This window comes from Falco peregrinus, chromosome 4, assembly GCF_023634155.1.
Source record: "Falco peregrinus isolate bFalPer1 chromosome 4, bFalPer1.pri, whole genome shotgun sequence".
Taxonomy (NCBI): Eukaryota; Metazoa; Chordata; class Aves; order Falconiformes; family Falconidae; genus Falco; species Falco peregrinus.
In genome coordinates, this window is record NC_073724.1 from 41,091,899 (window position 1) to 41,110,052 (window position 18,154).

General features: G+C 48.9%; 1 protein-coding gene across 1 annotated transcript; it reads right to left on the reverse strand.

Annotated features, from left to right (window-relative positions):
* Positions 1-465: 465 nt before the first annotated feature.
* Positions 466-16,515, reverse strand: DIPK2B (divergent protein kinase domain 2B). Its single transcript, XM_005234493.4, has 5 exons — positions 16,111-16,515; positions 11,116-11,380; positions 4,317-4,490; positions 2,274-2,562; positions 466-1,087 (listed from the first exon to the last, which is right to left on the reverse strand). The coding sequence occupies exons 1-5, from the start codon at positions 16,332-16,334 to the stop codon at positions 747-749; spliced, it is 1,293 nt and encodes a 430-aa protein (XP_005234550.1). The 5' UTR covers positions 16,335-16,515; the 3' UTR covers positions 466-746.
* Positions 16,516-18,154: the final 1,639 nt, after the last annotated feature.

Sequence of the window (18,154 nt, forward strand, 5' to 3'; positions counted from 1 at the left end):
AATCACACCCTGGAGTGGGTTTTTTCCTGATCTTAAAACAAACCGCCTCATTAGTCTCCAATTACCACCCATAAACTTGGGAATGACGAAAAGTAATTATATTTGGGGATTAGAGAAATTAAGTCTCAAGAGACATGAGACCTTTGAGCATTTTAATGCTAATGTTGATTGCGTCTTTCTGTTCTGTGTGCTATAGAAGTAGTAAAATTCAAATATTTTATAAAAGTGATGGGTGACGGTGCAGAACTGATCTGGTGATTCACTTTATCTATGATTTTTAGTACATTAAAAATCCCCATAGGGGAAGTCTTAAATGCTTCCATCCTTCCCACGTTATGTATATACCACCTCAATAAGAAAGACTTTCTTGGTAATAAAGCTTCTTTATCCAGCTAGTTGTGAGCATGCTGCCTTTGGGGGGTTTCTTTTTAACAAATGGCATGGAAAACCCTTCCAAGGCCAAAATACGTGAATGAGATTTATTAATCCTGTAGCTCCTGTCACTCATGATAATGCTAATAACCCATAAGCCTTACATCATGTCTAACATCCCAAGTAACAAATGCATCTCTGGGAGATGAACAATAAATCCCATGTGCACTCTGCTCCCTCCTCCTCCGCCTTGATGAGGAAGCCCCAGATCTGGTGCAGCTCTTTCCAGCTACCCTGGTTCCTTCTTGCTTCCCACACTGGCAGGGGGCTGACACTGCTCCAGTCCTTCCCAGGGGTCTCCTCCTCCGAAGCCATCAGTATTTGTCACTGTATTTGCAATCAGGGTAGCGGTAGGCAAAACGGGAATCACAAGACTGCAGAGGTTTCAGGAGCTCCGCCAGCTTCGCAAGCGCCTCGTTGACACCCTGGTCATCGGTGAGGCCATTGGCGCAATGCTGCAGGAAGCTGTCTATTTTCTCCTGCACGGGTTGTAGGAATTTCCCCTTCAGGAGCTTAGGCAAAAGCTCTTGACACACCATGACGAGGCTGTGCTTCTCTCTGATGGAGTTACAGGACACAAATGCAGACTGGCAGTCCACAGTCAAACAGCTAAATATATCTTTATACTCCTGCTGGCCGTCAATCAGCTGGCTCCCTATTGGAGACAATTAAACCAGTTGTTACAAGCACAGTAGCTAAATCTTGGATAATGACATATGTCTATATGTCTGTATTAACATAGGGTTTGCTGCTATCTGAAGGATACAGCTATCTTTCACCACAAAGTACTCTGTGCTGTAGCTGTATATGGGCCAGTTTCCCCACTCCTGAAATATATGTGTTCTCCTGAATGACAGAGCTCTACAGAACTGCCTGACAGAGGAACTGGAGAGGGGCCTGTCAAGTCAAACTGATGCAGAGACAACAAGCACTGCTGTACTAACCTAAAATGTGGAGTTCCTACAAAAACTACCACAAATAGCCAAACCCACAATTTTTCCATGTTACCCAAAATCATTAAATTGCAACAACAGCTCGTCTAGCTGGAGTCAAGTTAACAGTAATAGTTGTTGGGACAAGGAAAAGAAACCCAGTGGAAAATTCTCTGACAGCTGCTTCTGAATATTTGAGATCGGCTCAACTGAATGTGCAAGCTGAGCAAAGGCCTTTTGAAAATTTGAACATTCAAAATGAAATTGTTAAATTATTGGAGGAATAGTCTTTGACTAGCTCTACTTCCAGGAGTAGACCAATGTAACCTGTGAAAATTGAATAGTAACCATTAATTTTATGTAAAAATGATGAAAGGGGATTTAATAATGATAATGATAATGATAATGATAATAATAATAATAATAATAGCTAATGTGACAAATGCACCAAAAAAATCTGATTTGACCCAATACTTAAAAAAAATGAAGTTATGAAATTTCTACTTGCACATATTGACATTTGTGTTGCAGAAGTTTTAAAAAAGGTGATTTATGAAGACTTCAAATGACAGCATTCAGCACCATGCATGTTGAATTCTGCTGCCAGCTACAGAGGGGGCCAGGCAGGGTGAAAGCACTCACACTGGGTCACCAAAACACTGACTGCACAAACAAAATGCGTGTCACCCTCCCAACTCAGAGCCGGGATGGCAGGAGCTGCTGATGCTTTTGCTGTCAGTAAATCTCTTCGTATACTTTTTATTATTCAAATTAGAAAGTGGTGTTTGGCTAATTAAAAAAAAAAAAATAATCAGCAGCAGAGCTGAGCATAGCAGGTGAAAGATTTGTTTCCCCTGCCTCGCTAAGCCCTCCTGTGACAGATGCGCAGCCATGGAGCCTGCTGAGTACCTTCCTCCTTGTCGATGATCCCCAGCGTGCTGGCATCCCGGATGAACAGATGCCCATTGCTAAACACGCCAAAGGTGCCAGCGTCCACGTGGGTGAAGTAGAAGAAATAGTTGAGGTCGTTGGTGCCCATGGAGCGGAGGACGGTGAGGAGCTGGAGGGCCAGGTCAGCAGCTACCTCGGGGGCTGCGCCGTAGAAGTCGCGCAGGGGCCGGGTGCTGGCGCTGACGACCAGCCGCCCGCAGGAGCCCAGGTACCGTGGGAAGGGCCATCCCTCCACATCGGGGAAGATCTGGCAGGGAGAGCGGGAATGGGGAGATTGCCCCTGCCCTCTGGCCGCCGCACTCTGCCCACGGGACACACCTCCCTCCCAGAGGACTTTCAAGTGCCCTGGAGGGATTCAAGCAGCAGCAGCAGCAGCGTTGTATTTTGCTTTCCAAAGCAGCCCACAACCCTTCCCCACCACAGCCTGCCCCAGCAGCCGGGGAAGGTGCTGCTCCATCCCGCACTAGCTATGATGTTGTTCTTTTTCTCCCCTCCCCCGCCCTTTCTTTTTAATTAAGGAAGAAGAATCTGATATTTCAAGATTTTTTCCATGAGGGAGACTAACCAAAAAGTCCAAGATAATAATAGACGTCAAATTCATGAAAATTTTAGCCACAGAAAAGCTAATTTTAGGTGTCTTTATGAAGCCTTTGATAGGTCCCTCCTGAGCATAGCTGAAGTCATGGCTTGGAGGTGAGGTGGGGCTAAAGCAGTCTTTGCTAGTTTATAAGAACTGCCTGGCCATGTTGTAAGACGCTGCAGTCTCACGGACAGAAGTGCTGGGAGTTAGCTACAGTGGGGACACCTGGGCTGGGCTCCCTGCATCACTACAGCTTGTGCTAGCAGTGCAGTTATCCCAGGTGGAATAATGCCAGGAGCTGTGCCAACACAAGGCTTTCTGCTATTTACATTCTAAGTTGTCTGTTTCCCCAGCACCCCAGACCCTGCCAAGGCAGGGTTATGAACTCTTCCAGTTTCATGTTTAAGGTTGCTTCACCCTTCTGCTGTGAAGGCATTTTGGGCACCCAGGTAAAATCAAGCTATTTCTCTTCAGCATATTTTTCTCACCTCTTTAAGCTGCATTTCCGTATTTTTAAAGTTCTAAGAGCTGCAGCCTCATGCCCCAGTGAGCCATGGCTGAGGTGGCTGAATGACACCCAGGAGGCTCACAGAGCATGAGCACCATTCCCCCTCCCTGAGATCAGGCAGAGCCCTGTGTGCTGCCCAGGCAGTGGTGGTCTGGGGTAGGAGATAGATGCTGCTGCTGCTGCCTGTCTTCTTCATGGAATATCAGAGGGCTGCAAGAAACAGCAATGAGGACTAGAGGTGGAGTGGCGGTGGGGAAAAGCGAGGGTAGTCCCTCGGTGACACACATAAGTAGAGGAATCACATGCCAGGCATGCCAGCAGACGACCGGGGAGGGGTGTGAGGCCTCCCAGCTCTCTGCCTTCAAACTCTGAGCTCAGTTGTATTTCAGATTCCATCGAACAGCTCTGCAAAGCTGTGCTTTGCCATGGAGCTACTTAGCAGCAACATGCAAATAGAGAAAACAGTGCTGGCACATGCCTGGGAAAATGGTGCTCCCCAAGCCCGTGTTCAACCTCAACACCAAAACATGCACTTTCTCTTTTATAAACAGACTGTGATTTTAAGTAATATATTAGCAAGGCAAACATACCACTGGAGTATTGGGGATGTGTAAAACCCTGGCTTTCACAGTGCTTTAGTGCAATAACCCGTCTGAGTTCTGATTTATTTAATGGGCTGGGCATCTGTATCTGTCCACAACTTCACAGGCTGATGCAAGGAGCATCGCTGTAATCTGCCTGGCTTCAGCCATCCAACCCTATAGAAGGAACACGCATTATGAAGGCTAGGGAGCTTGCCAAAGGTGAGGGCTGGGACTCCTCTACAGCTGGTGGCTGGTGCACATCTCATGTGAGGGATTGCTTGCAAGGGGTTGTGAGGTGGCATGTCAAGCCAGAGCAAGGTGGTATGTACCTGTAACAAGATGGGATGTGAATTCACTGACAGTGTGTACAACAGGCGCAGTTTGTCCCGGTCGGTGAGATGGTCCATGTAGATGCTGCCAGCATCTGGCACCTCAGCATAGCGCCGCACTATCCTGTCCAGGAGACGCTGGGATGGACAGCGCAGCATTGGGCTAGACAGGCCCTGGCAAGAGGGGAAAAGATAACAAAGATGTTTGTTTTCCAGCCTGAGTTGTCACGATGTGCTTGGCCCATGCTGGAGGTATGGGTACCTCTGTGCTCTGCCCAGGGTCTCTCTGCCCCCTGTGGCACAGCTGCTGAAGGGTATGGGCGCACAGAGGGACCTCTACAGCAAATCCCTCCTAGGAAAATAAAATGAGCCATCCAAAAACTCCTGTTCACAACTCAGGTTTCTGAAATGGTACCCAGACTTCATGGCACAGACATGGATGCTGCAAACCTCATCTGCTCCCGACTGTGCAGCACCACGTTGCTCCATGCCAGCAAGCCTCCTCCCTCCACCCAGGTTTCCAGCCCTGGCATCCCAGCTCACTGGTAGAGGCCTCCCTGTCGTTAAGCTGGTGAGTCACTTGCCTCATTAAATAATGTCTTCGAATTGCTTCTCTATTTGCTTAACCTGGGGGCAGCTTTCTTGGAAATACTATTTGCTAAGGCCAGTAAACATGCTTTAAAAGTGTAAATAAACACTGTATGTGGGTACAAGCACAGGATATATTCTTTCTCTGATAAACTTGAGCATTAACTATCAAAACCAAATTTGAATAGCCTGTGCATGTTTTGGGGTTTTTTTTTTTTGTAAATACCAGCAATAAATGTACTCTTGGGCTAATGGAGCCAGCCATCACTGTATTTCACCTTTTAGATTTGAAGGTTTGGCTTGTAAAATTGCACAAGCAATCTATGGCTGGGATAGAAATTTATACCTTCAAAGTCAAAAAGACCTCTTTTTTTTGAAGTCAGTCTTCCTTAACAGCCAAGGAAAGTGGTTGTACGGAGAGTTGCCCTCCGTGGCACAGAAGTGCTGCCCTGCCATGCCTTTGCTGGGGAAGGGAATCAGGGTTTTGCTAAGCCTTTTTCTTCCAAATGATCCCAGTAGACAAATTTACTCTTTTGGTTTTTCTTTATAATTTGATGGCTGGGAGATGTACTTCAGAGGAAAGGGCACTGAAGCTTACATTGCTCCCTGCCATTTTTCATGCTGAGAGCGAAGATTTGACTCAGGATCTCCCCAAGTCATTTGGTAACTCTGAGGTAGGTCTCTCTCAGCCTTCCTGTGCGAGCTGTTCATTTGGCATAAAACACTTAATTACCCAGCCATGACAAAGAAATGGAGAAACAAGGAAAGGAGGAGTGTGCTGCTCTCCTGGTCAGAGGTGGAAAGTGAGGATTGGATCTCTCATGTCCTCCTCCTCTGCCTCCTGCTGGCCTCAGTGAGGTCCCAACAACTCCCTCCTTGGCCATGGGTTGCATAAAACAAGCCCTGAACACCAACAGCTGGTCAAGACTACCTGAGGAACTCAATCCCAAGTGGAGCATTGTTTCACAACAACCAAAGAACCATTTCCACCCCTAAAAGAAAAAAACGTTTGTCAAAAATAATTCTCCCCAGTTCTAGTTACAAGTCTTCATACACTCCTCTCCTCTGGTGTAGCCTTATAAAGGAAATATTTTTTTCAGGTGATTACCTAAAACCATAGAAGGAGGGGGGAGGAAGGGATGGCTATGAATTTCTGTCTTGCAGCACTTGCTGGCACGTTGTGGCTGACTCTGTCACTTTCCCTTTGGAGGAGAAGTGAGAAGATCAGAACAGAACTGTGTTAAGAGATGAATGGTGGAGAGAGTCTCCTGCAGTTCAGTGTGTATGCAAATATTTGCAGCCAAAGTTAGAAAGCCTTGCTGTCTCCAGGAGTTTGCAACGTGAAAGCTGAGACCCTTAAGAGTATACAGTAGGAACAGAAATCACAGTGGCAGAGAACACATGGAAGTTGTAATTAGGATGTTTTTCAAGGTCAGAGCTCATCCTCTTAACACAGATGTGGACACGTGCTGCACACGGTGATCACAGCTGCTCATTTCCTGAGGAACCGTTCCAGGCATACCAGCAACAGTGCAGGAGCAGAGGGGCAGGGCTGGGTGCTGCCATGTTTGTATCAACCATTGGTGCAGCTTCCTACCATGTAATGAAGCCCTGATCCACCAAAACTGGGCAGTGGGGCCTTTTGATTTCGGCAGAGCTAGCCAACAGTGTAAATTTCAGCGCCTGCTGAAGTGTTTTGGTGGAGTGGGGCCTCCCTTCCGGCAAACTGGTGGAAACATCCCTACAGCAGAAAAGGAGCTGGAGTTGTAAAACTGTCAGACAAAAACAGTCGACGGAAACGATTTGAAAACCACATGCTCAGAACACTGGAGATACTGATTTATCTTAAATTCATCAGATATTTATCTTTAAGCCCTTTGCAGCGTCCTATCACCCCAGAGAATAAGCCTGACGTTTGTGGTTGATGTGGAAAGCTTCTTAGTTACTTTGATTAAATACCCACATTTTTGTATCTGGTAATGAGTAGTTCCTGCAAAGCCTACCTGCAGTCAGCTGTGGGTTTTTTTTTCTCCCTACTGCACAGTATGTGATGCATTTTAAACTCCCATGTATCTGTATGCATGTCTAGTGCAGACACACCCAGAATCCCCACTGACGTAAAGACGACCTCTGGAAGACAACTTCTCCTCACTCTGCTTTCTCTTCAGCCAGCCCAAGGAGAGATGACACAGATCAGGAGCACAGCTGCCTCCTGCCCCATGTGCCATTGCCTGGGTGCAGCTTGACCAAACGACCAGGGCTAGGGAGGGCTCCAGGAAGAAACACTGGGATGTAGGTGTCAAAACACCTGCAGCTCCTGCCTATTTGAATCCAAGGGTTTCATTCACCCCCAAAAGAATGAAATTAAGGATGTCCTGTGAAGCTACAGGGCTCATCCCCACTGCCAGCAGGTTTACCAAAGCATGTCTCGGATGATAAGGTACCACGTCAAAGAGGTGGCAGGTCTGGGAGGTGGCTCTGGGAGCCCCATAATGCCCATCCTTCCCTAGGACAGACCAGCTGCCAGATCAGCGAGCTGCTGCCCATGTGCTCTGAGCAAAGTGATATGCACTGGACTCGGAAGCCAAATAACCCCAGTACTGGCACATCTGCTGAGGGCGGGCAGAGGTGCAGGTCAGTAGTTTCAAACAGTACATCCTAGAGACAGGGGCTAAAAATGGCTGGCTCTTCACCTTGGTACTGCTTTCGTTTGTCTGCCTTCAGCATTTTTCAGGGTATGCTTTGTAAGTAGGGCTGTAATTTGCCCTGTGGGTGATCTGTGATGAAATCCACTTTGCTGTTCTCTCCCTCCAACAGGACAAGCACACAGCGCCGTTTGAGGTGATGAGCTCCTGGGTGAAAGCAGCGGGTGGCTGGGGCTACTGTGCAGGCTGAGCCCCCGTTAAATCCTGCTCATCTCCAAGGTGGGCTAGATTTTAACACTGAAGAATTTGCTGCATCCCATAAAGATTTTCATTGCAGCGGGTGAAATAATCACTGTGGCAGGCAGCTCGGTTGATGGTTGGGGCAGGCAGGGCAGGCAGTGTAAAGTGAAAAAACACTACTTCATGGTCTGTCATTTTGATTCAAGCATGTTACAGTTTTTCGCAATTCTCTGTTTTATAAGATAAAATTACCTGAGCCCATTAGCTTTCCTCGGTGCTCCTATGTAGGAAGAACTGCAGGGAGGGGAGTACACAGACCGTTGGGTAACTGCAGCTTTGTGAGACAGGGTGGGCATCATGTTAGACACAAAGAACTGTTAACACCTCTGAAAGAGGAGGGGAGGAGGGGGGAGCCAGAAAAGCAGTGCTGCATGTAAGTTTTTGCAGTGACATATGGTGCCCCCAAGAAACCTCCCTCTGATGGGTCATGCTGGGTTGCCTACATGCATCTGCCCAGCGAACACCACAGAGGGGGTGCAGCGCTGGGCTGGGGGCATGGCAGAAGCACTCCTGCAGCTTTGGCTCTGAGGAGGGCAGGTGGGGTGGGCAGAGAAGAAGGGGATCCCTGGCTCTGAGGGGGCTGGATAGCTTGGAAGGGACACGCCATACCCTGTGGAGGCCCACACAACTAGGCTGGGGGGACATGGTTCTTATGTACTAACTCACACACGCTCTATGACTGAAATTTTGTTGCTGCAGATTGCTTTTCAATTCAGACCACTCTGAGACCAGCAGCCATTTTGCAGAGTATGTGCCCAATCTGAAATAGTGATTGCTGCCAAAATTTGGAGGTGGGGGGATAGGCTCCACGGCCTCTGGATTGCTATGCTCCTCTGTGTATTGAAGCCTATATGCTGTTAGAAGGGATTTATATCCCGGTTTAGGTTTCTTTGCTTGATTTACAGAACCAAAGAACCATGGAAATGTGAGTGGAGCAATTCTCAGGCTGCTGTGCAAAGGTCTGGGCCTCCCTGCAGCAGCCTGTGCCCTTTCGAAGTCAAAAGCAGCAGGGGTTGCTGGAGTGTCCAAGGAGTTTGTCCCTGGGCACGTCCCCCTGGGCTGGCTCCCAAGCTCACTTCAGAGGCACCCTGGAGCCGGGGCCAGCTCAGCTTCCCACTGCTGCAGAGAAATTCAAGCGCCCGGGAGAAACTGGATAGGTGCAAGGCCGGGGTGCCCCAGCCAGAGCCTCCACACGGTGCTGTGTGTGCATGTGCATGTGTGTATTCATGTCTACGAGTGTGTGTGTGCAACCCAAACATCTCAGCCAGGAGTTCAGTTTCAGAGAGGATGCGGTAGGGAAAACTGTAGAGCACGTCAAGAGCCTTTTAAGGAGAAGGATTTGGGCTCAGCTAATGATTTAACTTTACAGCAGATGTGAGATACCATAGAGCCACATTTCTCCAGTTACTTTTTCACCCAGCTCAGCAAATGGAAGTTTTAAGCACTCGACTCCTTCCCTTTCACACAGCACCGCTGTGGGGGCAGCACAATTCTGCACAAACCCCTTGGACACTCCAGCAAGGCTGGAGGACCTGGCACCCCAGCTTGGCCTCTCTCAGCCCCCTGTAGCACTGCCTCGGAGGCCAGCCGTGGCCAGCAGGTGCCTGGGAAGCTGCTGCCTGCCACCCTGGGGAGGAGCTTTCCTTGCCCTGGCCCACAAGCTCAGGTGAGGGATGCTCTGAGTGGAAGCGATGCACATCTGCCTCTCTCCCTAGTGCCTCTTCTGAGGTTATTAGCCAAAGTACAGTGTAGCTTTGCTACAAAAAAAACCATTTCCTTGTCCAGCCTGTGTCATCCTGCATCTCACCCCCTGGGAGGGTGCTGGCTTCAGGGCGACCTGCTGTGTGGGACTGTGAGTCCTTCTTGGTGCAGCTCAAGCACTAGCCCCGGCACTGGTGCTGCTGCCTGGGGTCTCCCACTGTCCCTCCTCAGGCACGCTGCTCCATGGGGTAACAGAAGTGGAAAAAACTAAAGCAGTGTAGCTTTAGCACTCAGCAAAGCTGAGCAGATGTGGCAGTGTGCAGGCAGGAGGAAGCAGTTGCCTTTATAGAAAAAAAAAAAGTCATCCCTTTTTCACACAGTTCTCTCTTGAAAGGGGGAGAAGTACTGGAATAATCCTTCTTTGCCTCTCAGTGTCTTGTTTAGAGTATATTCAGCCTCTACTCTGGATCCTGCCCCTTGCCAGTGGTTATTGAAAAGCTTTGCTGTTGTTTGAAGGGGTGGGGGATGCCTGTGAATTTGTGGAGGGAACTTTTGCTCTCAGATGCAAGCCAGCACCTGCAAAACATACTCGCCTGCCCCATGGCCATCCCCAGCTGCCTGTGGCATCCCAAAGCACAGCCAGCGCTCAGACACTGACTTTCCTCTGGAACCTGCCCACTCTGCCCCTCCAGCCCTGCCCGCGTGTCCATCTCCCCGTATCACAACCACCTGTCTACCTGGTGGCAGTCACCCCCTTGACGTGCCTGTCCTGGCTTTGCCTGTGACACCCCGGGACTGCAATAGAAAGGGCAGCATGCTTCTTTGGGTGTGAGATCATTTGCTATGAATGGCAGGAGGATGAGGAATCGAGGCTCTGGCTCCAACCACCCGTCTGCTTGCCCTGCCAACCACAAGCAGAGGGGTCCAAGCTGCCCCAGTCCTTGGCCTGAAGCAAAATCCTTTTTCAAAGCATGGGCTGCCCTTTGGGTACAGCATTATGACCAAAAGAAAAAAAAAAAAAAAGGCACTGAGACATGATGTAAAAGTAGAAAAAAACCCAGGAGAAATATCCCCACTCGAGCTGTCACTGTGTTTCTGTGCTCAGCCCTACATCATCCCTGTGCCTGAAGCCAGCAGGCAACATGGCTTTCCATGGGCCCTCAGCCCCAGCCTGCATGGGGAGCTGGGAGCCAGCATCCTTGCCAGTTCCCTCCTCACCAGGGCTGAGCTCACCCCAGCCCCCAGCCCTGGCCAGGCTGTGCTGCAGTGTTACATATGGCTGGGGAGGGACTGGGGGCCACAGTGCTTTTCTTCCCAGTGAGGCCCCATTTTGCCTGTCCCCTGTGGCAGGTGGGCTCAGCTGGGGGGGGTCACGGGGCTTCCCCCTCTCCACCAGCCAGGGCAAGTGGGAGAGAGCCAGTCATTGCCCAAACTCATCCTCCACCTGGCAAGTTGCAGCCATGTCTCCTTCAGACCCTTTTTCCCCCACCCAAAAACCATACGGTACCCCCCTGGGGCTCCCTGTCCCCCCGCTGCTGTGGGGCGCAGGGGCTGCAGGCACGGACCTGGACCAGGTCGGGGGTGAGGCGCTTGGCCCGCAGCCACTTCTGGAAGCGGTGCGTGCGGCGCAGGGCGCGCTCCAGGCTGCAGGTCTTGGACTTCAGGAGGGAGATGCAGATGCGCTTGTCGGCCCGGTCGTGCCGGTACTTGGAGGTCAGCCGGGTGATGTCAACCATCCGCCAGCTCTTGGCATCGTCGGTGTAGTTGCCCGAGTAGCTGAGCAGGTAGCTGGGGGGCAGCTTTAAATGAGAAGAAAGCCAGGTGTCAAACCTGCCAAACCAAAACGAGAGCCCCACGGAGAGCAGGTTAACAAGCTACACGGACACCTACACAGCGCCAGCGCGGTCGCTGCACCACGCGCCAGCCCCGGGGGCTTTCTGCCATCGTACGGCAAAGGCCGAGTGGCCACGGGCGGGCAGCCCCAGGTGCCGGGGTGAGGCAAGTGGGATGAAGCCATCGGCCGAGGAAACGCCCGTTGGAAAAATGTCTGTCTTTGCTTCCCGCTTAAACCACCCCTTGTCATAAACAGTGCCATGGCACAAGGGGCAAAACACCCAGATGGGGTCTTTTGGGCCAGACAGAGAGGGAGATGGAAGGGAGAGGGCTGTAGTGTTTTGGTTCATGAAGAATCCCAGGAATTTTTAGATTTCCTTAATTCTGGAGAAAGGGGCCCAAAAAAGGAGTATCCAACACTTTAAGGGACCCTACAGAACAAAGCCTCCTGATGGGAAGTGTATTTGGGAATATCAAAATAACCTTTTGTTCTGAGGTGGTGGCTTCATACTGGGGTCGACGGGTCCTCCCCGACATTGCCGACTGTGTTTGAGCGGCCAGGACGAGTGACCTCTCCAGGCAGCAGCCGAGTTTGGGGTGTGATGGGGGGACATGGGGACGTGTGCCCTGGGCGTGTGGCACTGCTGTAGCCATGGAGATCTTGCACTAATTTGCTTCCCCTACACAGGCACAGGAGGGGAGCATATGGGCTGGGTAATTAGGTATTTTTTTTTGTTGTTTCAGCAGCCCCCTCAGCCCTACCCACACATGAGTTGCACATGCAGGAGCTGAGGAGCACGGTGCCTGTTTTGTAAGCGTGTCTTTAACCTGCTCTTGGAAAGTGGTTGAAGTCTGACCTTTGGCCAATGCCATGCATTCACTGCCTCTAAAATCTCCTGCCTTAACCTCCTTGCCTGAGTGCATAAAAAACCACGTCCTAATTTAATCTCACCATAAATTAAAACCCATAGCTCAGGAGTGAAACAGGAGAGGCAATAAGTTCCCTGCAGGATCAGCTAGCTGGAGTTAGATGAAAAGACAGTAACGTATCTGAAAGCTGAAGCTGATCTTTCCTTTCAACTTCCAGTTGGGGAACTGGCACAGAGAAATGGGGGGGGGGGCGGGGGGGGAAGGGGGAGATTAATTTCCTCTGATTTCAGGCAAATGACTGACTCAGTGATGCTAACTACCCTCCATGATCAGAGACCAGCTGGCCTCCTCCCCACGACCACTCTTGAAGGCAGCACCTTGCTCCCCTTCCCCACCATGGAGACTGTGCAGATCAGCTCTGGGACGAGCATGGGTGCCCAGGGCAGGGGAAAGCCAGTCTCCCTGAAATGCTGCTGTTTGCCCTGCTTTGGCTTTTGGCTCTAACCATGTGCCTCCTTCAAAAAAACTGCCATGGAGATGCAGGCTGACCAGCAGTGGAGTAGCCTGGCCCCTGGCACAAGCAGGGTTCAGGCATTTGGGCATTTTGCCCAACATGAAATTTGAAGCTTCTGTACGATTAGGGCATCTGACATGAAAATAAACACTTTCTTTGGTTTGGGGATTTTTATTGGTCTGGTTTTGAGCTAGAACTAAAGAGCAGAGAGTAATTTCTATGCCTCACTGTGATTTGTTGTGCAGCACAACCGCTCCCAGTGCCTAATCTGCAAAGGAGGTGCTGCGTGCCAGGCACGTACAGGGAAGAGATAGCTATGGGCTGGGTTTCTGGTTTTTTTGTTGATTTTTTTTTAAAGTTAAACACAAATGTGCCTTCTGATTTGGCTCAAGCTTGTGTGTTCAGGGGAGTTCATGTCAGGCAGATATCAGGGAAGCACCACTTCTTGCATGCAAGCAGCACATGGATGTGTGAAATCCATGATTGAGAGCTAATCTGAGCACGGATGGAGCAATTTCCTCCACAGAGCTCCCAGGGGTGAGCCACGCGGGCCTGGGAACCCAGCATGGACCACAGCAATTCTGTATTTGGCATCATTTCTGGGCAGCACAGCATTGGCCTGGCACACTTGCTAGATACTTTCAAGATTCATCATCAAGTGCTGTAACAACAATTCACTCTTCTCATATGAAGCATTTTAGCTAAGGGCCTGAGTGTGCTTTAATTAAGACTTTCACTAAGATCTGTGTGAATAACTGAGGCACAGATTAAAGATTTTAGATCAACCCAGAACTAACTGTTGAAGAAAATCAAACTTGCTTTTTTTTTTTTCTGAATGAAATTAAATATTTTGTTTTAGCCAAAATAATTTTGCTTGCATTTGGAGTTTTATTTTTTTTTAAAAAAATAAGTAAGTTAAGCCTTGAAACCAAAAATAAAGAAATGCCATATAAAACTCCATCAAACTCAAGCTTTCCAGCTTTTTCAGACTTCCTTCCCACTACTTTTGGCCAAAGCTCATCACCAGTGCTGGCACAAGTCTGCAAATAGTTTTGGTCAGCTCAGTTCCACAGTGTTTTGAAAATCTAATGTTTACGAACACTTTTGCTGTGCTCTGCTTTCAGGACAGTTGGTAGGCAGGCTTTGGTATTCTCATTTACAGATGGATAAAGTTGGGCAAAGATAAGGGAAGTAAAAAACATTAGAGCACAAGATGAGTCACCAGCCGTTCTGGGAGCAAAACCCACAGCTTCTTACTTGTTAGTCTTCAGTCCAGTGCGAATGCATGTCACAGCTCCCAGAAATGAAGGAGAATTAATGAAGCATGTTCTAATGAGGATTAACACAGAGAAGCCCAAGTGCCATCCACCTTGTGAACATGTGAAAAGGTACACTGTGATGGATCAAAGAGCATAAGTGCCACTGAAATTTCCCCCATTTAACCTACCACTTGCCAAAAAATCCTGGCTGTTGAAGAAATCAAGCGGGAGAAAAAGTTTAACCCCTGCAAAGAAAAGCCTGAAGCTGACCGACTGCTCAGGAGAACACTTTTTGAAGTTACCCTTTCCAAAGCGCTCAGAGCAGGACTGCGTGTTATCAGTTGCGTACTGCACTGCTCGTGGGAAGCTGACTGCTGGCTTGCAGGACAGAAAACCCAAAGTTTCTGGTTTAGGAAGCCCCTCTACCTTCCCTGAGGCAGAAGCATCGTGCTCCCACATGCTTGTGACTCTGCACTCCTGGACCCTGCTCATACCCTCTGCACCCTCGCACCCCCTTCCCACTGTCCTTGGGAGGAAAGCCAGCATGGGGGCCTCCTGATTTTGCTCACGTAGCACCTCTTTCCTGTGCCCCGGTGCAGCATGCAGCTGGCCACCAGCCAGCCAGAGGCAGTTGCTTGCTGCAGAAGGCTACTGCTATTTTCAGCAGGGCTGAAGGAAGCTACGCAGCCCTAACCTTTCGAGCACCTAACTGGGAGTAACCAAGCACCTGCCACAAGCTGCACATATGGTAGCTGCTTTACACCTGGCAGCAGGTCCCTAAAAACCCTGCAGAGGCAAGTGGCAAAGGGGCCACAGCAGGATGGGGCATGGGACAGGAGCCAGCTCCTGTGCTGTCCCATGCAGCAGAGAATAAAATGTAGGACAACCCACACCCCAAATGCCCCCCCAGCCTGCAGACTCACACCAGCCTGTGTCAGCCAGCTGAGCACGCTAATTGCAAAGCGCTTAGGGCTGGGACCCCCAGTGTGCCGCAGCAAGGGATGCCCTGGTGTAGCAAAGCCACAAGCTGCCTTATTCCAGCGGCAATGAGGGAAGGATGGATGTTCAGTATTACAAGTCCATCTCAGACAAACTGTTATGGTTTTACTATGCAACATTTTATAGGATAGTTTAAGATAAAAATGGTGATTTGTCCAATATTATACTACTTTACATTATAGCATTAAAAATACAATTTTACTGTAATCATTTATTCTCCCCCAGCCTTTTATATCTATAAAAGAAAGTGCATATGGCTCTATAAATCATATCAGACCAAATAAAGCCTTCCTCTGCCAAGCAGTGCCTTCAACTTTCTCCTCAAATACACTGGCAACATTTTCCCTGTTGCTGTCAGATACACTCTGCTTTTGAGCCTAAAACTGATTGGATCAGTCTGATGACCGCTTGGACAGAATGTGTCTCATCGACTTCCAGGCAGATGCAATTTCTGCCTCTACCTTCCAGTTCTCACAGAAACTTCCCAAAAGCGTGCTAATAATTTAGCCCCATCTATTTTCAAGTGTGTCGGTAACCTGATGGGTGAAAGTCCTCGTGCCTCAGGCAGGTTTAGGTTACTTTTGATCTTAGTTAATATGCACGTGAAATTCTGCACATTTGTGTTGTTGCACCTGGTACAAAATTACATAGCTTGTTTATACATTTGTATTATTATAGCCCGTTGGGAGCATACAAAGTTATGCCCCCTTTGCCTTTACTTGGTTGCTTATAATAAAGTATTTCCAGTACATCTAAACAAGCTGATTTCTTCCTTCCCTCCTCCCTTCCCCCATCACTGCCTTAAATTGTTTCGGAGCCACTCTCTATGCAGGAAGTTGTGCCTTTTACTCCTGCTTTCAAATTACAATTCAGGGCTGAAATCTGCTCATGTTTCTGTGGCTTTAAAAGAAAAGAGACAAAGCAGCAGCTTATAGACATTAATGAAAATACTAGGCTCTGTAATGGCAACTGTGTGCTAAGTTACTCTTTGCATTGTCATTCATTACAGTACTTGGAAATACTAACAGGCAATTTTCAAGTTACTATGCAGAATGCTTTAAAAATTACTGTGCTGAGTTTCTGACCTTATTTCTTCTTTAAAGAATTTCTTGCAAATGGATGTCCCAATGCAGGCGTTGCATTTATCAAGTCCCAGGAAAGTCCGGCCAAAATTGTAGCTGGGTTTGATGTGGGGTGCAGACGGAGAAGCTGTTGCTGCTGTGGAAGGGTTACAGCTCAGAGCCAAAACCAGGAGCAACATCAAAGAATCTACAACTCTGGAGCAAAGGCAACATATCCAGCGCCCCATCTACAGTAGTGTAGAGCTTTGCCTTTTGCAAGTTACCCCTCTCTATGCTTTCAGTCTCTTTTTGATGACCTCAGCCTGCAGCAGTGAGCCCCGAAACACAGCAAGACACTCTGGGTGCAGGAGACCCTGCTGCAGTCCCCATCCTGCCAGCTGGTCACTGGCTCTATTGGTTTGAGGTTTGGGTGGGAAAGTTATGATGTAGGGTGGGGAGAAGGAAATACATGGAGGATGCAGATAACTTGGGTTACCATGGTTACCTTTCCTTTACTCGGTGCAGCTGCTTTGGCCCCTGCTGACCCTCCCATCAGCCGACTTGGAAAACAACACGAAGAAGTGCTCATCTGCACTTTGTACAGACAAATGAAGGATATCCTGTCACTGGAGCAAAGGGCACATGCAGGACACTTAGTAAAGAGTGATTTGGAAGGAATAATAGTGTGGCAGAAACATGCATTTTACCACAAGACAGACCCTTAGCATTGCTTTATTCCTGGAGATTTGTGATGGCGTATCGCTTGACTTCTCCGATGCTTTCTTGGCTCAGTTTCCCCTTCTTACAGAAATGCTGAAAAGACTGTCAGGTGGAATCATCGCTGTTTTATTTCTTGAAAATAGTGTTGTTTAGAAGCGATTACACCACAGTGTTTCATGCCATGGAAAGCAGGATAGCCTGAAACTTTCCAAAACACCCAGCTGACATAACGGCCTCTAGCAGCTCTTGAAAAATGGGGCTTTTCAGCAAGTCTTTTGGATAGCTTTTCCTGATGGTCCTGGCATTGTAAAGAAGCTAGAGAAATGGACAGGGGCTAACGTGGAAACTCACCAGAGGTTTTAAATGTGCTTAGAAACTCTTACGATCACCTCCCAAAGCTGTTCTCACTAGGCCAAAGACTTGAAAGTTACAGAAACTGCTGGCTACCTGTCCTGTCCTGGATGCTGGGTGCAGAACTACACCTCTGCCAGGGCCCAGAGCAGCTGGGATGTTGGCACAGGCCCTGGAAGGCTGCTACAGGCAGCTGCCCAAGGCTAGGAAAGCAGACCTTGAAGGGACATTCCTTGTTGTACCCTGGCCCCAGACACTGCAGCACATAGCACGTAGTGGTGGCACCAGGCTTTGCTCCACTCCTGTCCTCCACTGCCATGTTCTGATTGATGTGGGAGGCTCTCCTGGACCATATCTCACCATGGGAGCAATGAAAGGCAGACAGGCTTTGGAGACTTCATGTCCCTCCAGCTGGACTACTCACACTGTGTGGGCAAGCCATTTTCTAGCACATCTTTTAAAGGAAAAAAAGGTGCTCTGTAGCCATCCTTTATTATCCCCTCCAGTGTTTAACCACAGTATGATGGGACTAAGGGACTTGTGAGCTGGGGTCTGCTATCACCCCTTGCTTTCTGGAGAGGCTGTTGAAGGAGGATGATCCTAACAGTGCAAGGCAGGTCTTTCAAGTATAGATGCTCATTAGTTGTGGCACATGGGAGATCTGGGGTCTCTCCTCAACTCTGTGCCCCTGTGGGAGGTTGCTTCATCTACCGGTGCATCCCTATGCACAAAATGGAGATAGTGACATTTAGGGTTTGTCTGCAGGGCACAGCACAGACAGAGGAGGATAATGAGCCCTGCTGAGAGTGATGTGGGATGTAACGAACCCTGCCAGTGCCGGAAACAAGAGGGCCTGGGTGGTGCTGGTATGCCAGCGAGTGCATTCAGTGTGCAGCTCTGCATTGTGCCATGTTCACGTTTGGCCTTGTATTCCAGTATAAAGCTCTCTGAAATATGCTGGTGGGAAGAGCCATATGAGAGTTAAACACTAGTATTA

Coding starts and splice junctions, on each gene's coding strand:
- DIPK2B (XM_005234493.4), bottom strand. CDS start 16,334: ATGGGGCGCTGGATATGTTGCCTTTGCTCCAGAGTTGTAGATTCTTTG. Junction 2,563..4,316: donor CACATCCCATCTTGTTACAG/GTACATACCACC, acceptor TCTCCCTGCCAG/ATCTTCCCCGATGTGGAGGG. Junction 1,088..2,273: donor GATCATCGACAAGGAGGAAG/GTACTCAGCAGG, acceptor TGTCTCCAATAG/GGAGCCAGCTGATTGACGGC.